The sequence below is a fragment of the Haliotis asinina genome, chromosome 10, assembly GCF_037392515.1.
Source record: "Haliotis asinina isolate JCU_RB_2024 chromosome 10, JCU_Hal_asi_v2, whole genome shotgun sequence".
NCBI lineage: Eukaryota > Metazoa > Mollusca > Gastropoda > Lepetellida > Haliotidae > Haliotis > Haliotis asinina.
In genome coordinates, this window is record NC_090289.1 from 48,733,088 (window position 1) to 48,754,658 (window position 21,571).

The 21,571-nt window shown below is 37.2% G+C and overlaps 2 protein-coding genes across 2 annotated transcripts in view; both read right to left on the reverse strand.

Moving 5' to 3' along the window:
* Positions 1 to 1,486: 1,486 nt before the first annotated feature.
* LOC137254681 (uncharacterized) overlaps positions 1,487 to 21,571 on the reverse strand; it is a 72,895-nt gene continuing 52,810 nt past the window's right edge. The window contains exons 11-13 of the mRNA XM_067792530.1: positions 21,251 to 21,340; positions 17,494 to 17,583; positions 1,487 to 4,936 (exon numbers count right to left, since the gene is read on the reverse strand). Of these exons, the coding sequence (XP_067648631.1) occupies positions 4,808 to 4,936; positions 17,494 to 17,583; positions 21,251 to 21,340 (309 nt within the window). The 3' untranslated portion in view covers positions 1,487 to 4,807. The remainder of the gene's footprint in view (positions 4,937 to 17,493; positions 17,584 to 21,250; positions 21,341 to 21,571) is intronic.
* Positions 9,543 to 10,712, reverse strand: LOC137297769 (microtubule-associated protein tau-like). The gene has a single exon (XM_067829714.1). The coding sequence runs from the start codon at positions 10,710 to 10,712 to the stop codon at positions 9,543 to 9,545; it is 1,170 nt and encodes a 389-aa protein (XP_067685815.1).

Genomic DNA, 21,571 nt, shown 5'->3' on the forward strand with positions numbered 1-21,571 from the left:
AATCCAACTGTTTCGAGGGACAGGAAAAAAATCTATGATAGTTCCAGTGATGTAGGCTTGGCGGGGTGGCCTGGTGGGAAAGGAGTTCGCTCGCCAGCCAAAAAGACCCTGGTTCCATTCCCCACATAAGTACAATGTGTGAAACCCATTTCTGGCGTCCCTCACCCTGATATTGCTGGAATATTACTAAAAGCGGCGAAAAACTAAACCCCTCACTCAGGTCACTCACTCCAGTGGTGAAAATCGTTTTATTCGTTTGTACTACAAGGGGTTATTCACATTAGATGAAACATCGAGAACACGTAGGGTAGGTCTAAGTTAACGCTCATCACATATTGCACGTGCATTTGTTTCACTGTCCCAACTACTGCCTTAACTCCTTGTAAAACAAACCGATAATAAGGATTAATTTTGAATCTATGATCGTCTGTAAAACAACCTTTATACAAGAATAAAATTCACAGACCAGATTGTGAATTGACAAATTAAATCATGAGGATTATTTAGTTTACTCTTTTCTTCAAAGTGAAAGTCATGGGCATGTTTTCACTTCAAACAGTCTAAATTAAAGTGACATGTACTGCAGCCAAATTAGAACAAACCTAAATGGTAGATGTAACAATATTCCTCAATGTGAAACCAAATCAAGCTCTTGTTGTAAGTTTGGTTCACTTGACTGGGAATGTGTGCTTAGTAATATGGCCCACTGAGGCAGACCAGTCTTCATGGCATGCACTATTATGTGACAGTGTACTATACAGGGAACTGACACAGCCTCATGCAACAGGACAATTATGATCTCGAAACACAATGAAACCTTAAATATTTGACCCCTGATCTTTGAACAGCAACCCATGCTTGTTGTATGAGGAGATTAACGGGATGGTCAGGCTTGGGTGGTCAGGCTCAATGACTTGACTGACATGTCATTGTATCCCGCATTGCGTAGATTGATGCTCAAGCTGTTAATCACTGGATTGTCTGGTTCTGACTGGATTACTTACAGACCCCAGCCGAGTAGCTGGAATATTAGTGAGTGTGGCCTAACACTAAGCTCAGTCACTCACCCTTAACGTTCAGTTACAAGGAACCATTTCCACTTTGCAATTCAAAATGTACTGATACTCTTCAGTATTCTGATTTTGCGTTGGGCACATATTTGAAACATACCACATGTACCTATCTGCTGTACCAATGGAGACAATGGCACCAAGAGTTCGACCAGTGATTCCACACAATCACCAAAGGAGTGAGTGAGTTTAGTTTTATGTCACACTCAGCGATATTCTAGCCATATGGTCCAGAGTCTGGACCAGACAATCAACATGTGATCAACACGTGTCAACCAAATCAGCAAGCCCAACCACTCAATACAATTATGGCCTCTTACAACAAGCATGGGTTACTGAAGATTTATTCTAACCCAGATCTTCACAGAGTTCAGAATCCTCCTTGGAACTGGTGATAATGAGAACACCACAAGACATGATAAGAATGATGTTTATTGGCCAGTGTAGCTACAGCTGCACCCATGCAGGGTGCTGGATGTGTACATCTTGCATCACACTGACCACACATGTAGCACAAGGTCAAGGACAACACAACGGGTGGTTATAGTCAGCCAATCACAGAGCAGAAAGGGGAGGTAACTCTGTCAAGACACTAAGCTTTATTCTAGATTCTGCAGAACCTGGACACATGACAGATGATACTTAATGGAGAATGGAAGGTTTACCAACAATAACCTAAACATGTTCAGCATCTGAGCCTTGACATATCAGAATAACAGATGTATAAATAATGTTAAAATATAGAACGGTGTTTCAATATTATGCAGTATATAAAAATGCTGAGTTAATGACTTTGGTTTAATGTAACTTTGAAGTTTACTTGTCTCTCAACAGAGCCCTGACCTGAATATCATGAACATATTCATGAACAGTTTATTTGTCTCTCACACAGCCTTCACCTGAACATCATGAACATATTCATGAACATTTTGAGACACTGTTTTGGTTTATCTGCTGTAATGACACGAGGAAGACTTCATTATTCCAGGAAACAGTTATTGGATGACATACAAACACCTGTTGAAGTAGCAGTATACAAGGATGTCAAACATTTACCTAAACAGCAACCATAAAAGATGGGTTTTTTTATGAAAAGGCATGTAAAAAAACTCAATATACATAACTTTAAAGTACATGCATGTTGATACAAGACACTTAATTTCTTTAATTTTGCAATGAATTATTGAGAGAGATATAAAAAACGACAATGCACATGCTCATCTGTGTAGTAAGTTGTATTCATTGTTTGAGTAAGTTAAGTATATTATGAAATATTAGTTCATTCACTGTTTCTATGCTTGTTTCTGGTAGTTATGAAAAGGTACAGTCCTTTGATGTTCAAACAACAATTTTTGGTATTTTAGACATAATATGATACAAAACTTAGAATAAAAATTACACACAAAAAAATTGATTATTCTATCAAGTCAACGTTGCACTTCCATAGTTTTACAGGCTTATCTAAATCACCTTGCTTACCATGAAACAAGATGACTGTGGCTTTGACATAAAGCGTCAGTTGTTTTACTGAACTACTGGATGATAAGAATGGCGTTCATAATGTTTTCTATGAAGAAGAAGCTGATACTGTGAGCAAAAACTCAAACCCGTAAACAAAAGTTTGAGGAATGGAAAAGGAAAAGGAAATGTCAGCAAAAGGTCTGAACAGCTCAAAAGAGTTAAACATTATCTCTAAAGAGAGTAAGAAACTAAAAGGCTTAAAAAGTAAAACTGTACCTCTTAAATAAAAAAGCACTATTTATTAAAATCTGCATCCATTCAAAACATTGTATCTGCTTCTCACCTTGAGTAAATCTACCAAATATCATGAAAAACATAGTCATGTAACATGAAAAATGAAAACAATCAGAAGCATCATAGCAGGCAAAACATGCACATAGAAAACACTAAAATAATTATTTTCCTCAATGGCTTCCAATGAGCATTTCATTCAAGAAAATGTTTTTGATATACACCTCCATACTCTTGTTTAGATACATTGCTCTCGCAGTATCTCATTAGAATCAGAAATGATGGTGACAGCAAAGCTTCTTCCCACAGCCCTCATATCCTCACAATAACCACTGCGTAGTGCTCAAAGGGCATTAGTGATTGAGGCACCTGGAAAATATACACTTGGGTCCATAACCATCTACTTCCTACTTCAAAATGGCAAGGGTGCATAAACATAACAGAGGTAGACGAGAATACACTTTTGTTCAACTGCTCGTAATTAACTGATAGCTATAGTTACTATGGTGGTCAGAAAGGGAAAAGTGCAATAAAACTGATCTTGTTAAACAGACCAAATAAAATTAATGTTCTATCAGTGCAATAAAACTGATTTTTTTTTTTAACAGACCAAATGAAAGTCATGTACTTTCATTACAAGAGATTCTCATTTGTGGAGAATTTTTGCAAAGGAAAGATAAAAAGTGTAACCTCTCAACAAAGTGTTCATATATTACCCATAACATTTCCTAACATACAAACTGTGCATGGTAAACTACATAAAGAGGAATTGTGCATGTGGCATACAAAGTAACAAGTGCTGAGATAATTAATATTTCTCACTAACAATGATAACCCAAACATTAAATATTTCCTTATTTGTTACACAGTTTATAACTTACAATGATGATCATGTACACTATCATCTAATGATTTAATCTAGAAACATATTTTTAGCCATTTCTTTAAAACAAACATTTTCCACTACATATCTTTGAAACAAATTCCTTTGTCTAATTATTCATTTGAAATACTTATCTAAAGTCCATCTGGGAATATCAGAGAAGACCAGTAGATGACTTCCTTGCTAGATCTCTAAGGCTACAAGCTTACAGCAATATGATGGAATAAATAGTGTTAATGGCATGGAAATATTCTTAAGTCAATATCATACAATCTTTTGATGAGATTACACTGTAAGCAAATGACTAAGGTTTAAGGCTTTTGATTACATATGATGACAAGAGCCTTAAGCTGGAATCAGCATGCACACGTACACGGGAGACAGTTGTAATCGGAGGACTTGTGTGCCCACACGGAACATTGCTTTCAACACCGACCTTGCAGGCAGCAAATATACATCATTGTTTCATATATATACTAGAGTAGCATTCATATGTGGCAGACAGACACTGAGGACAGCTGTGAAGATGGCAGCATCATCTGTTAATAGCACTGAGTCACTGGATAAAGCTTCATATTCGTACTGGTTTTTGTAACAACAAACCAAACTGGTATTACAAAATTCTGCAAAGACACGAAACTTGCTCTGTTATCTAAACATTTACATTCCATGTTACTGTTTTACATTCAAAGGTACCTTCTGGCAATGGTGCAGTTTTCTCAGTATTTACCAAAGCCTGAGTTACACATGTATTAGCAAAACTACAAAGAGCAGTTGGTTAATTACATAGCTAATCAATCATTCACGTCCTGCAACATGCTCAACAAAGACCAGTTATGTCAATGACAAATACAGGTGGCAAAGTAACATAAAATTATGCAGTTGTTGATGTTTTGCAAAATACATCTTGCCTCTCTGCATTTTGACACAGGAACTCTCTCCCATGCACAAAACTAGGATGAGTTATCTTCCATTTGCTGAGAGTTATCTCCCTTGATCTACAGGCTACAAGGCAATAAAGACAACTTCATCTTCCCTCACATAGCTTTCATCAGTTTGTTCCTACAGGAATTGTGCATTAAGGTATCTTCTGTCTGGAATTTCACTGGCTCTCGTCAGCTGTACTTTGAGAGGTGATGCTGTTACTGCGTCGAGAGGACCCGTCCTCATTCATTCCATGTTTTGTTCTCGCCTTTGCTGTCTCCTTGAAGTTCAGTTTCTGGGTTTCAATCTGAAGGAGAAAGACATAATGTTATAAATAGTAAACTTACAAAGAGTAAACTAATATCATAAGGGAACGTTTCAGGGGCTCATGTTTATTGTCCTGGGTTTGTGCACTCAATGCTCCTCCATCATTCATGAATACATGTGGCCGCTACAGGATGTTTAGTGACTTTGCCCATGTAATGCTTCATCAGGTAATAAAGTAAGGTTTGCAAAACTCATGGAAGCCAAACAAACACTTGTCCATGAAATAACTTTGAAAAACATTTACATCAGCTATCATTAAAGCAATGAGTAGAGTAGATGGCAACGAGGCAATGACAGATGAGAGATATTGCCCATTTTTTATTTTCTCCCATTTATGGAAGCAAGATGTGACTTTAATTGTTAATACTTGTGACTATGTGTTGATGGGTGATGGCGGAAGCAGTGTACAAATATATGAGATGACGACGTCTATGACTGGATCATACACTATTGGCTTGTGGAAGCCGAGTTGCTAAAAACAAAAGTCTGTGACAGTGCTTGTTGCTGGGGTGAATAGTCACTTCAACATTATATGTGCATATATCTGTGTGTAACTCCTGTGTGTAAGTCTTGTATGAGAAAAGGTCTTGTAGAAAATAGCAGACCAGGTTGATTAGTAAGGATGTTTTTAGCTTGTCTTTAATTACATTGGCGTAAAACAGCAACTGTATATTTTCCCACAAATTAGATTCAATAGAATAAACCTGAATAGAAAATGAAGAATAAAATATTTGTTTGAGGGTGTCTCAGAAGACATGCACCACAGTAGTCGAGCTTAGCATGTATACGTATATGTTGAATGAACACTGATGGTGTGATAGTTTCACATTACAAGATGATCAGAAGTGATGGCATACAGTCACAGTCACTGTATTTCTTCAAGTTCTAAACGTTTGGCCACCTCCACTACTGTCAATGAGACAAAAAGGCTGTCTAGCTTCAAACCAGTGGTATGCAAAATACTGACTGGGCTTAAGATTCTGAAATGTTTCCAGCCAGTGAGGTGACTAAAATTTAAACAGTGATTTTTGTTGTGCACATCTCATTAAATGTGGATCAAAATATAAAAAAAAGCATTAAATTGTCTGTTTCTGTGGTTTAATACAGTCATGAAGATTAATATGCAAAGTCAAAAGGCACATTTTGACATATTAGAGGGTATGTAGAAAGTTAACTGAATGACATTTTCAAAGGTATAATGTGAGTTCAACGTATAATGACCTCTGAATGGGTATGTAGGGAGGTCATCGCATGATCTCCTTAAGGTTTTGTAGAAAGTTTACTGTATGCCCTCCTACAGAGAAATGTAGAAAGTTCACTGTATGACCTACAGGGAATGTAGACAGTTCACTGTACGACCTCCTAAAGGGCATGTAGAAAGTTCACTGTAGGACCTACAGGGAATGTAGACAGTTCACTGTACGACCTCCTAAAGGGCATGTAGAAAGTTCACTGTAGGACCTACAGGGAATGTAGACAGTTCACTGTACGACCTCCTAAAGGGCATGTAGAAAGTTCACTGTAGGACCTACAGGGAATGTAGACAGTTCACTGTACGACCTCCTAAAGGGCATGTAGAAAGTTCACTGTAGGACCTACAGGGAATGTACATAGTTCACTGTATGGCCTACAAGGAATGTTGATAGTTCACTGTACGACCTCCTAAAGGGCATGTAGAAAGTTCACTGCATGACCTACAGGGAATGTAGAAAGTTCACTGTAGGACCTACAGGGAATGTAGAAAGTTCACTGCATGACCTACAGGGAATGTTGATAGTTCACTGTATGGCCTACAAGGAATGTTGATAGTTCACTGTTGGACCTACAAGGAATGTTGATAGTTCACTGTATGATCTCCTAAAGGGCATGTAGAAAGTTCACTGTAGGACCTACAGGGAGTGTAGATAGTTCACTGTAAGACCTCCTACAGGGAATGTAGAAAGTTCACTGCATGACCTACAGGGAATGTAGAAAGTTCACTGCATGACCTACAGGGAATGTAGAAAGTTCACTGCATGACCTCCTAAAGGGCATGTAGAAAGTTCACTGCATGACCTACAGGGAATGTAGAAAGTTCACTGCATGACCTACAGGGAATGTAGAAAGTTCACTGCATGACCTACAGGGAATGTAGAAAGTTCACTGCATGACCTACAGGGAATGTTGATAGTTCACTGTATGGCCTACAAGGAATGTTGATAGTTCACTGTTGGACCTACAAGGAATGTAGAAAGTTCACTGTAGGACCTACAGGGAGTGTAGATAGTTCACTGTATGACCTCCTACAGGGAATGTAGAAAGTTCACTGCATGACCTCCTACAGGGAATGTAGAAAGTTTACTGTATGACCTCCTACAGGGAATGTAGAAAGTTCACTGTATGACCTCCTAAAGGGCATGTAGAAAGCTCACTGTATGACCTACAAGGAATGTTGATAGTTCACTGTATGACCTCCTACTGGGAATGTAGAAAGTTCACTGTATGACCTCCTAAAGGGCATGTATAAAGCTCACTGAATGACCTACAAGGAATGTTGATAGTTCACTGTATGATCTACTGGGAATGTAGAAAGTTCACTGTATGACCTAAAGGGCACATAGAAAGTTCACTGTAGGACCTACAGGGTATGTAGAAAGTCCACTGTATGACCTCCTACTGGGAATGTAGAAAGTTCACTGTATGACCTCCTAAAGGGCACGTAGAAAGTCCATTGTATGACCTCCTAAAGGGCATGTAGAAAGTCCACTGTATGACGTGTAACGGATAATAGGGTTAATAGTCCAGGTTCAGGCACACTGTTGTTGTTTGATCAATATTGACTTTGTTTCCATCCATGGAGAAATGCAACAGCACAACATACCATAAAGGTGACTATTATTTGTAAAGTTAATCTAAACACTATAAAACTTCATGAAGTTCATGCAATGTCAGCTGCAGTATGAACACTGATACACCGTTTGACATGTCCACTGATCTCAGCAATGCAGCTGTTTCTATCTACAACTGAAATCAGTGTAACGTGCAACCATACCCTTGGATTGTAGTCTCTTTTCGCATACACAATGTTATGTTATGCAATATGCAACCTATGATAATATACCATATACACCTGGTTTTCATATGATGCGCCTTTATAATATTCAATATAAAACCTGTCAAAATACAACATATACACTCGCTCGTCACGCCGAAGACCCGGGTTCGATTCCCCACATGGGTACAATGTGTGAGGCCCATTTTCTGGTGTCCCCCGCCGTGATATCGCTGGAATATTGCTAAAAGCGGCGTAAAACCAAACTCACTCACTCAACATATACACCCTGTTATTATAATCATTGTAATAATCTGCATATCCTGTCATGCTGATGATATATACTAGTCATACAGGATATATACAGGCTGTCATTATAAGGGGTGTTTCAGGGTTTTTTTAAATTGACCACATTGAAGATTTTTTATATTTTTTTAGAGCGAACCACCTGAAATGCCTCCATTAAATATATGCTATATCACAATGTGTGTGTGTACTTATGATATATAACAATAATATCATGAGCACAAGCCGTTGTTCCTTTAGAAAGACTTCAAGGATATCACAAATTACAGTATGAAAGCAAAAGACATTGATTGTTTCTATTTAAAGTATTTCAGTGTAACATCAGATGTTCTGGGGAGGAAAGACAAAACAGGTCGTGCAGTGCATTCTGTGGACATGTTGGCACCATGAACCATGTACCATGGTAGTAACAAGTCAAGGATCATAACGGGACAGATCCAAGATTTCTTCCATAACAGAGAGAAAGGAGAGCAAGACTATGCATCTATTTATTGACAAATAAACATTAGCATATGCACCTCATTATGAAACACACACAAAGGGTTATATTTCTTACACAAGCTAAGAGCTTCTATTACAATAAATCCAGTCTACACAGTGGTTTTGAGCTTGTCCCTGCTGCAGAAGTGAATGACATGTATACAGATGGCTAGATCATCAGATAACGACGTGAAATACATAAGCATTAAGACTTCTTTCTTTCATCTAGTGGTGCCTCAGATTTTCAGTGACATATTCATTCGTATTTTCACACAGTGGCATCTGTATCTGTTAATACTTGTAACTGGTCATTTCCTTGTGATGACATTCTATACATGTGTTGATACATTCCAACTTTCAGTTGATATCTGTATCAGTTTACATGAAAATCTGCCCACGATCAGTGCTTACTACCCCCATAAATCAAGAGATAAATCATTCCTTTTTGACTTGTTAATGAACAATGCATATAAAACTGTACTCTAAAGTGGGTAGAATATGTCCATATTACCGTTTGCTAATGGGTAGTATGAATAGCCTTGACAGTTGGCAACCTTTGACACAGAAATCCATAGCAACAAAGCACAAAATGATATAGATACAGCCGCGGATTAACTTATCCTTTGTTTATAGCAGAGGAATATTCTGTCATTACTCTGTGATTTGGGGAAGGCAAAATACTGAAATCTATTCACATAAAGAAGATGCAATGTACAGGAAAGAGTTTGCAGATTGCTAGTCTACATTTCTAAGGTGATGACTAGAACTATTACAGTGTGGCTCTACCAGTTACTATCTCAAGATACTCACACTCGTAGGAATCTAGAGAATCAAACGACAAATTCAGTTCTGAAACCCTTTTCTTCTTCTTTGGTTTATTGTCCACCTTAGCTTTTGATTTCCATCGGAGCGGATGATCGGGCATGTTCACCATCCCACCCCCTGGAACATGATTTATGTTCCTCAGGGAGCCAACTTTAGCTCCTGACTGCCAGTTCAGCTTCATGTTGAAGATCTTCTTGTGACCCCCACCAGGGATGTGGTTGATATTCTCCAGGGATCCAACCTTGGGCCCAGAATTCCACTGAAGTTTCTCCTGAAGGAAGATGACATCACCACCACCCGGCTTGTGGTGAACGTTCTCCAGGGATCTTAATTGAGACTCAGCTTGCCAGTTGTTGGGGTATGAAGGGATTCTCACATCCCCACCCATTGGCTGGTGCTCAATATTATCTAAGGATCCAACTTTTGATTTAACATGATTATACCTCTCTGATGGCCGCACCACCTCAGCGCCACCTGGTGTGTAGTGTTTGTTTCCGAAAGCTCCTGCATCTCCAATAGCTCCATATCGAGGCCTGACACGAAGTTTTCGTGGAGTTTTCTCTAGCGGTTCAAGTTTACGACTACTTGTAGGATCACTAAGACTTCTTCCTGTCCTCTGTGGGAAGTCAATATTGTCCAGAGATCCTATCTTTGCTTTGGCTTCCCATTTAAGTCTATGACTGACAATCTGTTTATCACCTCCTCGCGGTGTATGATCAATATTGTCTAAGGATCCAATCTTTGAATCTGATGTCCACCCTAGGTCTATGGGAGGCAAGAGACTGCTATTATCATGGTCCCCCAGCACTCTGTGACGTTGTGAGTACTTCCACTCTGGTTTGATGGATCGAAATTTCACTTCTGAGGAATAGTCCATGTGAGCAAGAGGTGCATTATGGGAGTTCAGTTTACTTACAGGTTTCAACTTCCTTGGATATTTCTCCACCACAATATATTTCCCATCACTTCGTCGCTTTACAGACACATAGGGAACTGTGCCATTCGTAGAGGATTCCCCTTCTGAAATATAGTCACTCTTTCTCACTTGGCCAAACTTCCACTGGCCCTCTGAATCAGAGACCAAAGGAATGACACGTATCGGCCGCTTCGTCATGTTAAAGCATTAGTATGTCCATTTAAGAAGCACCATCAAGAGTATGAAGTACCCATGTATTAGTTGCTATCCATAAATTTCAGCATTTGTTGCAATCCTCCCTTTTGTTGGAGGCATACAGGAATGACATTCTTGCATCGCATAGCGTCTGTCATGTTAGTACTTCTTGAAATCTGTCAACTTTGATGTCTAGAGAATCAAATCAACTATAAATGAGAAAAACGTCCATGTTTGCTATGACTAGGCTGATTCTAAAAACATGCCTCAAAAGTATTTAACAAAATTAACATCTCGATAAAATCCACACATTCCGCAAGTTATGATGGCAAATGAGAGACATCATGTCAGTCCCATGTGGTCCTGTAGTATCTCTTCCACACTTCACCATTCACAACAAGGAGTAACGTCTCTGAGCCTTTCACGTCTGTTAGTATGGTCAAGTCACGTCTGCTTCTTTGGTCAACTGACGTCTGCTACTGAGTGTCTGTTCACACCAATGTCCTGCTTAGCCATGCATGTGTCAGATCCGGCAAATCTGTGTCGTTAAGTCACTCTCTGCCTCAGTGCCCCTTCTGGCTCCATGGGATCCCATAATCAATAAGATTAAAATACAAAAGAGTCTTTTTGGTAATCTCCTGCCCTACGTAACGCTTCTTGTAAACCTAACTGATCCAACTGTGAGAAAACTTAGTTCATTTAAAGTGCCCTTATCTGAAAACTTTCAATCGAGCCTGACCCACATTGAATAGGGGTTAACGTCAGAGAAATAGTACACTAACCGTCTGAGTGGAGTACTTGCCAATCTATTAAAGCAAGGCAAACAGTGATTAGAGATATACACCCAATACATCATGTCATTCAATATAATACCTATTTTGTTCACTTGAATAGCATTTTGGTTTCATTATCAAACATTGCCTCTTGACAGACGGGGCCTCCATTAAATGGCTAACAAAAGAGAGTTTATTTACTACATAGTCTTTCATTGGTATCCAAGACTGGTAACTATTTGACAGCTACTGGGTGTGGAGAGTCACTGTACAAACAATACCTCATGCCTGTATCTGCCTTAATATATCTACCTTTGTCTATCATTGTCTACATTTGTGCATTTATATCTCCCAATGTTAAACCTCTGCTTACAGTTTTGTATATTCATTGAAAGCGCTATGTTCCTGCTGAGTAAATGTGTCTCCAGGTCAAATGTAGAACATTAACACAAGCAAGGTGAGGTAGGTTTTGTTGAAAGCTAGGACATGCTTTGTCATATCCATTATACTGAGCACCCTCATCAAGTATTTCAGATCATCACAGAGATCCAACATAAGTTAATAAAAGATCATTGATAATCTCGTATCATAAGAAAGCGGAAGACAGATTCATTCATTCTTGACTGCACATGTTCTTATTATCTGTGACTCTAATCGTGAATTCTCGAATTTCATACACCGGTTGTCACAAAATGAAAACTGAACAAATCGCCAGCAGTTTCAAGCTTAACGTGCCAGTTCACTGGGGTCATGATCAAGGAACTTATCAGCTAGGATGAACATACACTATAATTATCAAGGTAGGTTTAAACAATTACTTCCACTGACCATTACATGTAATTTAGTACACCCTGGATTTATTAACCCTTGATGTTTTTAAATGTAAAAATCTTGAATAGGCCATTGAATCTGTCTACTTGGTGACAGTGGAGGTCAAACAAGTGGTCAAAAGTTCACACAAAAAAGTATATTTTGAATTCAAAATTGTCATCGTTTTTTAAACATATTTTTGTATTTTTCCCAAATTTAGGTCAGTGCATTGATTTGTTAGTTGTTAATTCCAAATAAAACAAATAGATCCTGAATATTTTGACCCAATATTTACTGTACTGAATCGAACAAGAGATACGACTATTCTTTTGTGATATTTTCATTGAATTATACAATCAGCTTCCGTCAAAATATTCATATATCTCCAAAACATTTATAATGCCAAGGTTTAGCCTACAGTATATGTTAAAGCAAAATCATATTCTGAGAATAGTTCCATGTTGCTAAAACTCCACACAGTTTTACTGTTACTGCAGAGCAGCATGTATATCTTAATACAATAACAAAGTGTCATCTTATCCTATCGAAATACAATTTAACAATGAAGTGTCTTAAAGCTGAGGGGCATCTGCGACCCAGGTTTGATTCCCCACATGGATACTACGAGTGAAGCAAATTTCTGGTGTCTCCTGCTGTCATATTGCTTGAATATTGCTAAAGGTGTACAACCAAACCGACTCTATGTCACTTTAAATTGATCTGCACCAAGACCCCTTTGACACCACCAGAAATAACTCCCATTACCAAACTAATGTCATTCAATACAGCAAAAATATTAACATCCATACAACCCAGATTTCACTGTCACTCTTCTGCTAAGTAAGGATCATACTGAGTAAACAGATGTGTTTATTGCAGCCTGGGCTAGTAGTCAGACAGACTCTGAGGCAAATATACCCCACAAAGCACATGCAAGTCTAGGAAATGTGGCACATCATCATCATCATCATCATCATCATCATCATCATCTGAACTGAAGAAAGTCATGAGATCTTTTCATTAGATCTTACTTTCTATAACTACTTTGTGTTCATTTCAGAGACTAGCTCTTAGTCTACCTGGGGTAGCAACTGATGGTTATGAAGTTGACAACAGAGGTGGCCAAGTTATCCTGTATGTACTCACGTCTCAGGGATTTTGCTGTCAAACAAGACAGACCATGGCAGAAATGACACAGTTATATATTAACTGATTGACTACAGCTACCTTGAGGACCCCTGACCCTCCAAACATAGATAACAAACAGATTGGAACACACTCATGTAGCTTTGATATCTCATCTTGAAACTATGAGTGTTAGGGTATTGGGCAACGCTAAGAATGGTTGCGAGCAGAGCATTTTGGCTACTTCACACAATCCTTAATATGTTGCTTGGTTGTTGATACAGGGAACAGTTGAGATAGGAAGACTTAGTTAAACTGATTTGGGGACATTAATAAATAGTTCAAACATTGATGAAACTGAAACATTTTTTATACTTGTTCCTTGGCATTTATATACCAAATCTGTATTATATGAAACAAATGTGTCATACAGGCACACAAATACAGCTGGTATGTGCATGAGATGTATGGCTGGTTATCATATCACAGCGAGTTATCACATGGAATACCTATGATTGTAGTATCATGACACCATGGTAACCTTAAGGCTTTATTATTTATATTTAATAGTTTCCTCATACTGACAATATTGCTTGGTTGGTCAAAACATAAAAGTAACAGTTTGGTACATTCTTGAGTAGAACCTGTACAGGGGAATTTAATCCATGTGATACAACATATACTGGACAAAATGATTTAGGGATATTGGTATTTGTATGACTGATACCTTGTCAGTATGTCAGTGAATAAATGTTATACATCTTTGTTCATAATTTCAAAAATTCTAACTATTTTTGTCCAGTATATTTTCAAGGTGAAATCCTAACTATGCTTTTCACCACATTATGTGTTCATGTTTATTTGGAAGAGTCTGTGATCAGGTGCAAGTTATTTTTAACCCTATTAATAAATATCAACCACACCAGGGGACATGCTTCACAAGTTACAAATGTTCTACATGTGGACCCTCCAAAAGTGAGTTCAGTTTTGGTTACTTTTCGCAATATTTATATTCCAGGAAAAATCAAGGTGGTGGACACCAGAAATGGGTTTCACACACTGTACCCATGTGGGAACTCACACCCCAGTCTTAGTGTGAAGAGTGAATGCTTTTAACCCCAACCCTCGAAGGCAAAAAACGGCTTGCCTGAAATAGTCAGTGGGAAGTATTTTAATCACAGATGATACATACATAGTATCATGATAGTTGTTCTACAACATATATCACATCAACACAGACCCCCTGTATAGCACTGACAGCAAGCTGAGTCACAATGAGAACTCCGGTAACTATGGAGGAAAGATTTGTGCCGTACAACTTTAATTCTCTGATAAAAATCTGACTGCAGATCACAATAAAACATTTGCAGTTGCATGCTAACAAGACCAACCCTCCACCTGCTGAAGGCAACCCTGGTCGCCGGGAACACAATGATCATGGTGATTGATAAGCTGATTAGTGATTACAGTCAGGCTTGGAATTTTATATGCTTACTTGTCATTAACGTGACATATACAGGAGCAATATTGATTACCTATGCACCAAGAAATAACAGACATTTATACAAGATTATTTGTTTGCATTGTTCAGTTGTTGATTTCTCATTTAATAAGTACATACTACACAACTGTTGACACCTTAAATATAAACTGTGAAGTGAAAACAAGTCCACAACTGAAAATTGAATTTTGTCCTTAATGACCCTGCTGCATAATAAATGTGATCATAACCAAACTTGGGTGTAAACAGTCGTCAAGATACTGCAATGTCAAGCACACAGGTGTCGATTTGCTTGTTTCCTTTTTCTCTACCATCAAACAGAATCTACACAAAGACATACTAATGACATTTGAGTGAGTGAGTGAGTGAGTGAGTGAGTGAGTGAGAGTGAGTGAGTGAGTGAGTGAGTGAGAGTGAGTGAGTTGAGTTGAGTTCTAAGCTGCTTCCAGCAAAAGTCCAGCAATATCAAAGGTACACCAGAAATGGGCTTCACATCTTGTACCCATGTGGGAAATCAGTCCCTGGTCTTTGACATAATGAGCGAACACTTTAACCACTAGGCTACCCCATTGCCCCCAACTACATTTGATAAAACTGACATTCATGTACAGCTGCGATATCATTATACCCTAAGATAATTAACTTGGCCTTTCAAACCTTGGATATATTCCTCAGAATTCATTCTCATTCTTCTATGCAGCTGATAAACTCCAATGAAGAACAAGGAATGCAACAATAAGATATATGATACCTGAACATAAACTTCACGATAATATTTTCCTGAAACGAGACTTGAAACAAGTTTTTAACTTTGTCTTATTTTCCTTCAGATACAAAATTGATCCACTGCCATAAATGTCACAAAATTCCCTTCTCACTCTTCATAAAATCAGAAAATCAATATACACAGAATCATGACCCTCACAATCTTAAACACAATTTTCATAAAAATCAAAATAAAATTCAAATAAATTTCAGCCAATTGCAAGCTAAACTTCACAGTATCCAAAACTGCATACCCTTACAAAGCAATAGTATTCTGTGCACTGACTACTCTATGTGAATACATATCGTGTTCCGATATTTTTGTCAGGCATGATTAACACTCATCAATATCCCTCCTGTGAGCACCTGCATACTGATTAGCTCATCAGTGTTTCATCTGGGGAGATATAGAGGATAATATCCACCAGATCAATAAAGTACAGGCCATAAAGAAGGAGATATTGTTGCTATACTGACTTCTGATAGTCTTACACAGCTGCTATATAAAGACTGGTTATCATCACAGAGGCTTTGAATATACAGTTGTGTTATTAACATAAATATGCACGTTTCTTCAGCCCCGATGAACCTCAGCATGAGTCCAGAGTGTTTTTTTCCTACCAAGACAGTCAAAAAGTTATTGTAAATATCAATAGTACATGACTAACATATTATCCTACCTCTCCCAGTAAGTAATTCTTTCAAAGTCTGTACTTTTTCTGATGCTACCCATGGTAAATAATGTTAAAATATATTGAGCTGGTTGCTAACCATCCTGATACTTCTTCTTATAATGAATTGAACCTCACCCGCTCACTCACTCATTCAAATTTGAACAGGTGACAAATTCAAATTTTGCTCCAATATTTCCATCAAAACATATGTACATTTATAACTATATATTCTTCAACCTGTCACACCAGTTCAAGTGAAAGTTAAGTATCACATAGAAACGCAATACATGAAGTGTATTGTGTACCGGCAACAATAGATATCCTATACAGCAACAAGTATTGTTTATGTCCAACAACATGTCCACACTCTACATGTAAGACACAAGGAAAATTTCAAACATTCTCCAGCACCATAAATATTTCTCTTGTAATGACAGTATTAGGTACAGATTGTTTGCATTCTGTCTTGCTGATCCAGACAAAGGACTTAATACCAGGTGTATAATTTATGTGACAAATAATCTATGCTATATTAAGTGTTTGATACAGGGTGGATCACAGAGGACTATTTGCTAGGAAAGGGATTAGTGAGGAGAAGAGGAGATATTCTTGTGTAGCAAGAATAGTCCAAAGTTTAGTCAGTCATGTCAAGTAGTAAATAAAGATGAACAACAATGACACGAGTTATATGGCCTGATTATGTCATGATGTCAATTTTTAATCTGATATTGAGATATGAATATTTTTAATAATCTCTATAGCATCTTTAAATGGCTTTTAGAAATGATACATATAAGGACGAAAGTCATATATCCTCTCTGTCTCATAGCATTCATTCACCTGATGAAGGAGTAAGGATAAACTCCAAAATGTTGTGTTCCTCAAAATAAACAAGTTCACATGTATAAAATCCTTTATCTCCATCGCTGTGGGGGCCAAGACAGAATATTAATTGTAATTTGAGGCAACTATTTGATTTGTTAGTCAAACTTGAATGCATGTGTGTCATTGTACCAGCTCATAAACGCTTCATTCTATCAATCACAGGTTTGTCTGATCCAAATTTAAGGACATCATGACTAAGCAGAACCATTGCTAACTAACAAACTAGTCATTTCATACATAAATTTACTTACCAACTTGTCACCTCCTCCTGGTGAGTGTTTCACATTCTTCAGCGACCCCACCTTTGACTCAGCCTTGAAATCTACTTTCTCATTAACAATCTATGAAACAAATGAAAAGGATGTTAGTCAAGGAAGGTTGCAGCAGATGCCTCGTGAAGGGTGTGGCCTCCATGTCAAATCAGTATCTAAAGACATGTCTTCTCACTTTCTTCAGTACCATGTCCTCAGAGGTCCAGATCATCTTAGAGGTCCAGATCATCTAAGATGTCCATGGATGTATGTGCTTGCAATTGGTTAATTTCAAATTACATCAAGACAGTTCATCTATTGAAGCAATGGAAATCAATACTGTTCAACAGAAGTTAGAAATAATGCCAAGATCAGAAAAGACAACAGAAAGCAGAATACATGAAACAATTAAAGCAAATTTTCAAATTGTCAGTTTGTCAATAATGTTTTCAAAATTTGTTCTGGTCAGTTACCAATATTTAATTTCACAAACACATCACATCATCACAACTACAGTGAAGTATATTTTATGTGTTCATCAGTCACTTTTAGACCCCAAACCATCTGATTCTGAAATACCTTAAATATTGTTTTTACTGAGTCCTGTGGATTTGTTACAAACATCATATTTCTATTTCTCAACATCAGTTTCTACCAGCCTCGCTACAGGGCACACACCCAAGCGCTTCCTTGCACACTCTGGAACTCAAACATTACCTTACCTTCTTTAATCCATTCACCTCTCTATACAGTGCAGTGTATTTTGTCTCCCTGATTTTGAGAATTAACTCTATTTTGTCAATCAAAATGATAAATTTTCGCTCAAAAAGTAAACAATGTTTTTGAGAAATATAAAAACAGAAAACTATGTTTATTACAAACATATGTATATGCATATGCACTGATGGTATTACGTACTGTCCTGGTTACTTGTTGGAGACTATTGTGGAAATGCATACATGTAATTGAACAGAGTTATTACGAACACAAACCATAGGTGCTTGTGAGTTTGTTAAAACAGTAGTTTACTGTATTAAATAGCTCAAAACAGCATACAGACAAAACTCAAAACAGACTTTTTTCAAAATGTTGAATCGAAACATAACCAAAAAGATGTATTTCAAAACAATGAAATTTTAGAAATATTGAAGAGGAAGACAACTTGTGGCAGTTATTCAGTGTGCACATGATGAGGCAGGCAGTAGTATATACATACATACATACAACATGGCAGATGCAACATTACTTTGACTTTACCACCTCCGAATGAATTGCAGTTTCCAGCGAATCCAGTTTTACAGAGCCTATCTAGCATGGGAACAAAGGGAGATAAATACTGTAAGAAAACTGGGAGAAATAGTGACCTATCTCGCTGTTATTTTACTCAAAGAATAGAGAACATTTTGAAGAATCGGGTTTGATTATCAAGTTATGTTTGTGATTTTGATAATAATGAAAAGAATAAGCATTACTGTTAGCATAACGTATTTCAAATTAATAGAAACAAAGGAGCCAAAAAATAAATTTGCAATGAATTAAATGAATCTTAGAAAAGATTCTAGAAATCAAAATAATTACTTTACCAAAGTATAAATCTAACACTGTCAGTCGCAATTTAGCACTGTTAACTCAGGGAATTCATTTTATTTGAATTAGAAGATATCTTTGAACTTCATTAGACACTTACACAAAGTTAGTGAGCACACAGACTGTGTTAGACGCTGAACAAGTACTTGACATGCATTCACACAATAAAGAAAACCATATACCAGCTACCTAAGATATATACACTCAGGAGATACCAGGAAATGACTCATGAAAGATATTTTGTAAAAATGTAACCATTAATTAATAAAATATTTCAATATTCAGAATTATGTAATTGAACTGAACAGAAAAGTAATAATTGTAATATTTGAAAATTTATACTAGTCTTAGTTTCATAAAAAATTAAAGGGCACTGTTGTTTGATTTGAAGCATCATATTACATCAAAGAAAAATTACCGGATCAAACAGCTTTTATGTGTTTCCAAGCAAAATGTTACAATATAGATACATTGTTATTTAATATGTATGTATGAAAACAGCATGCATCACTACATCCTAATAAATACAGGCATATGTACACCCTACAGTCTGAGGCTTCACATCCACTAATAGACAACAGCTGTGATGTTTTGAAAAAGAAATGTAACGTTTTCAGGAAACAAACTAATACATGCTGGAAACTAATGATAGAAACCAAGATATTGCTTTTATATTAAAAAGAAGCAAATGCTACACAATTTCCTCTTTTAGAAAGTTCATCATCAGGAATATCTTATTTATGCATGGCACATTTGCTACTGATACTTTTTTTAAAAAAATAGGTTCATAAAGTTTGACTCATGTTCAGCTACATAACTGTTTTCTACAACACAGTTCTTTAGAAAACGACAGGATGTTTACCATATTCTACTCTAAAGGAAACATCTTGAAAACTGAGAATATATTTTGCTTCCTGATATGTACTTCTGTGATTTGGCCACAGAAATTCTAATCCAATGTTCCTGTGACTGCAAACTATGATGTATAAAGTGGAGTCTATACCAGATGTTGATAACACTTATACACCTCACCACTGTGCCAACCAAAGTGTCAACAACACACCACTTCTATTACACTTCACCTACACCTCAAAAGATTTATCTCCCTCAGCTTGTAAGTACTAACACGTCACACTAAATAATATCATATTAAATTTTTCTTCCAATTTTCAATGTAAAATATTTTTAAGAAAAATGTTGGTAATAATATTTAATGCATAATGCTGTGATAATGATTCTGAATAATATAAAATATGATAGAAACATATTTAGTATGTTTAAACAAAAAGCAGAAAGGTGTGTCAAGAAGCTGAGATGATGGTGAGATAAAGAGACAGAGAGACTGGGTCTTTCACATGACAAATGAGATAAAAACAGACATAAACTCTCCTCTAGAACATATACAATAAGTGAAACATAACAGTAATACAAACATATCAAACAAAGTGATCACATGATCATGATGTGTTGGTTACCATGGCGACAAACCATTACCTTCTTTTCTCCCCCGCCTGGAGTATGGTGAGCATTGTCAAGTGATCCAACTTTTGACTCAGATCTCCAATCTATTTTGTGGCTTTCAATCTTAACATGTGAAAAATGAACACAAAAAGATCATTTTCAGATATTCTGCAAGACTTAGAAAATGATGATTTGGGCATTGTGAGATCTAATGCTATAGATCTGGATTTGAAGACACCTGATACCAACACCTGATACCAATTTCAAAACGAAGGCATCGAGTATCTGAACACACATGGTTCTTGTACTATGCTGTTACAACAGAAAACAAATTGGGAATTCTTAAAACTCATGCCTGTCACAACATGGATGCACCTCCAGCTACACCAGCACAGACCATGGAGTACACCATTCAAAGCCTTTTTCACAGCTTCCTCCCGAAAATGCAAAGCATTTCAAAGTTTCTTCTCTCAAATTCAGAGGCATTACAAAGTTTCCTCCCCAAATTCAAAGAAAAAGTAAATTCATTCATGGACTGCCATTAGCACATTTAAACCCACCATTCTTTTGACTGACAGATCAAGGGATATAACTCAATGCAGAAATCATTTGAAGGGAGATAACTCTCATTATTTGAGAATGCTGGTGTGAATTCCATGGGCAGTGTGTGCTTGGAGGTTCACATGTACACAAGACCACATTATCCCACCTTTACATCACCACCGCCTGCAACATGTTTGGCATTATCCAAGGAGCCAACTCGAGACTCCACTTTCCAATCGAGTTTCTTAGTCTCAATCTGGCAAAGCAAAGCACCACTATGCAAGCATGACAGTAAGCTGTGATGTCTCATCACGGAGACAGTGTCCTTGCTTGTGATGTTAGTAAGGAATAACAGCAGCAATAGAGAGCAATAGAGGTTAATGATGTCATACATGAGTCAGTCATGGAATGTTACTTATCAATCATGTTTTGGGATGAGGTTAGAAATGGTACACATTCAAGAATATGATTCCTGGCCATTTCTACA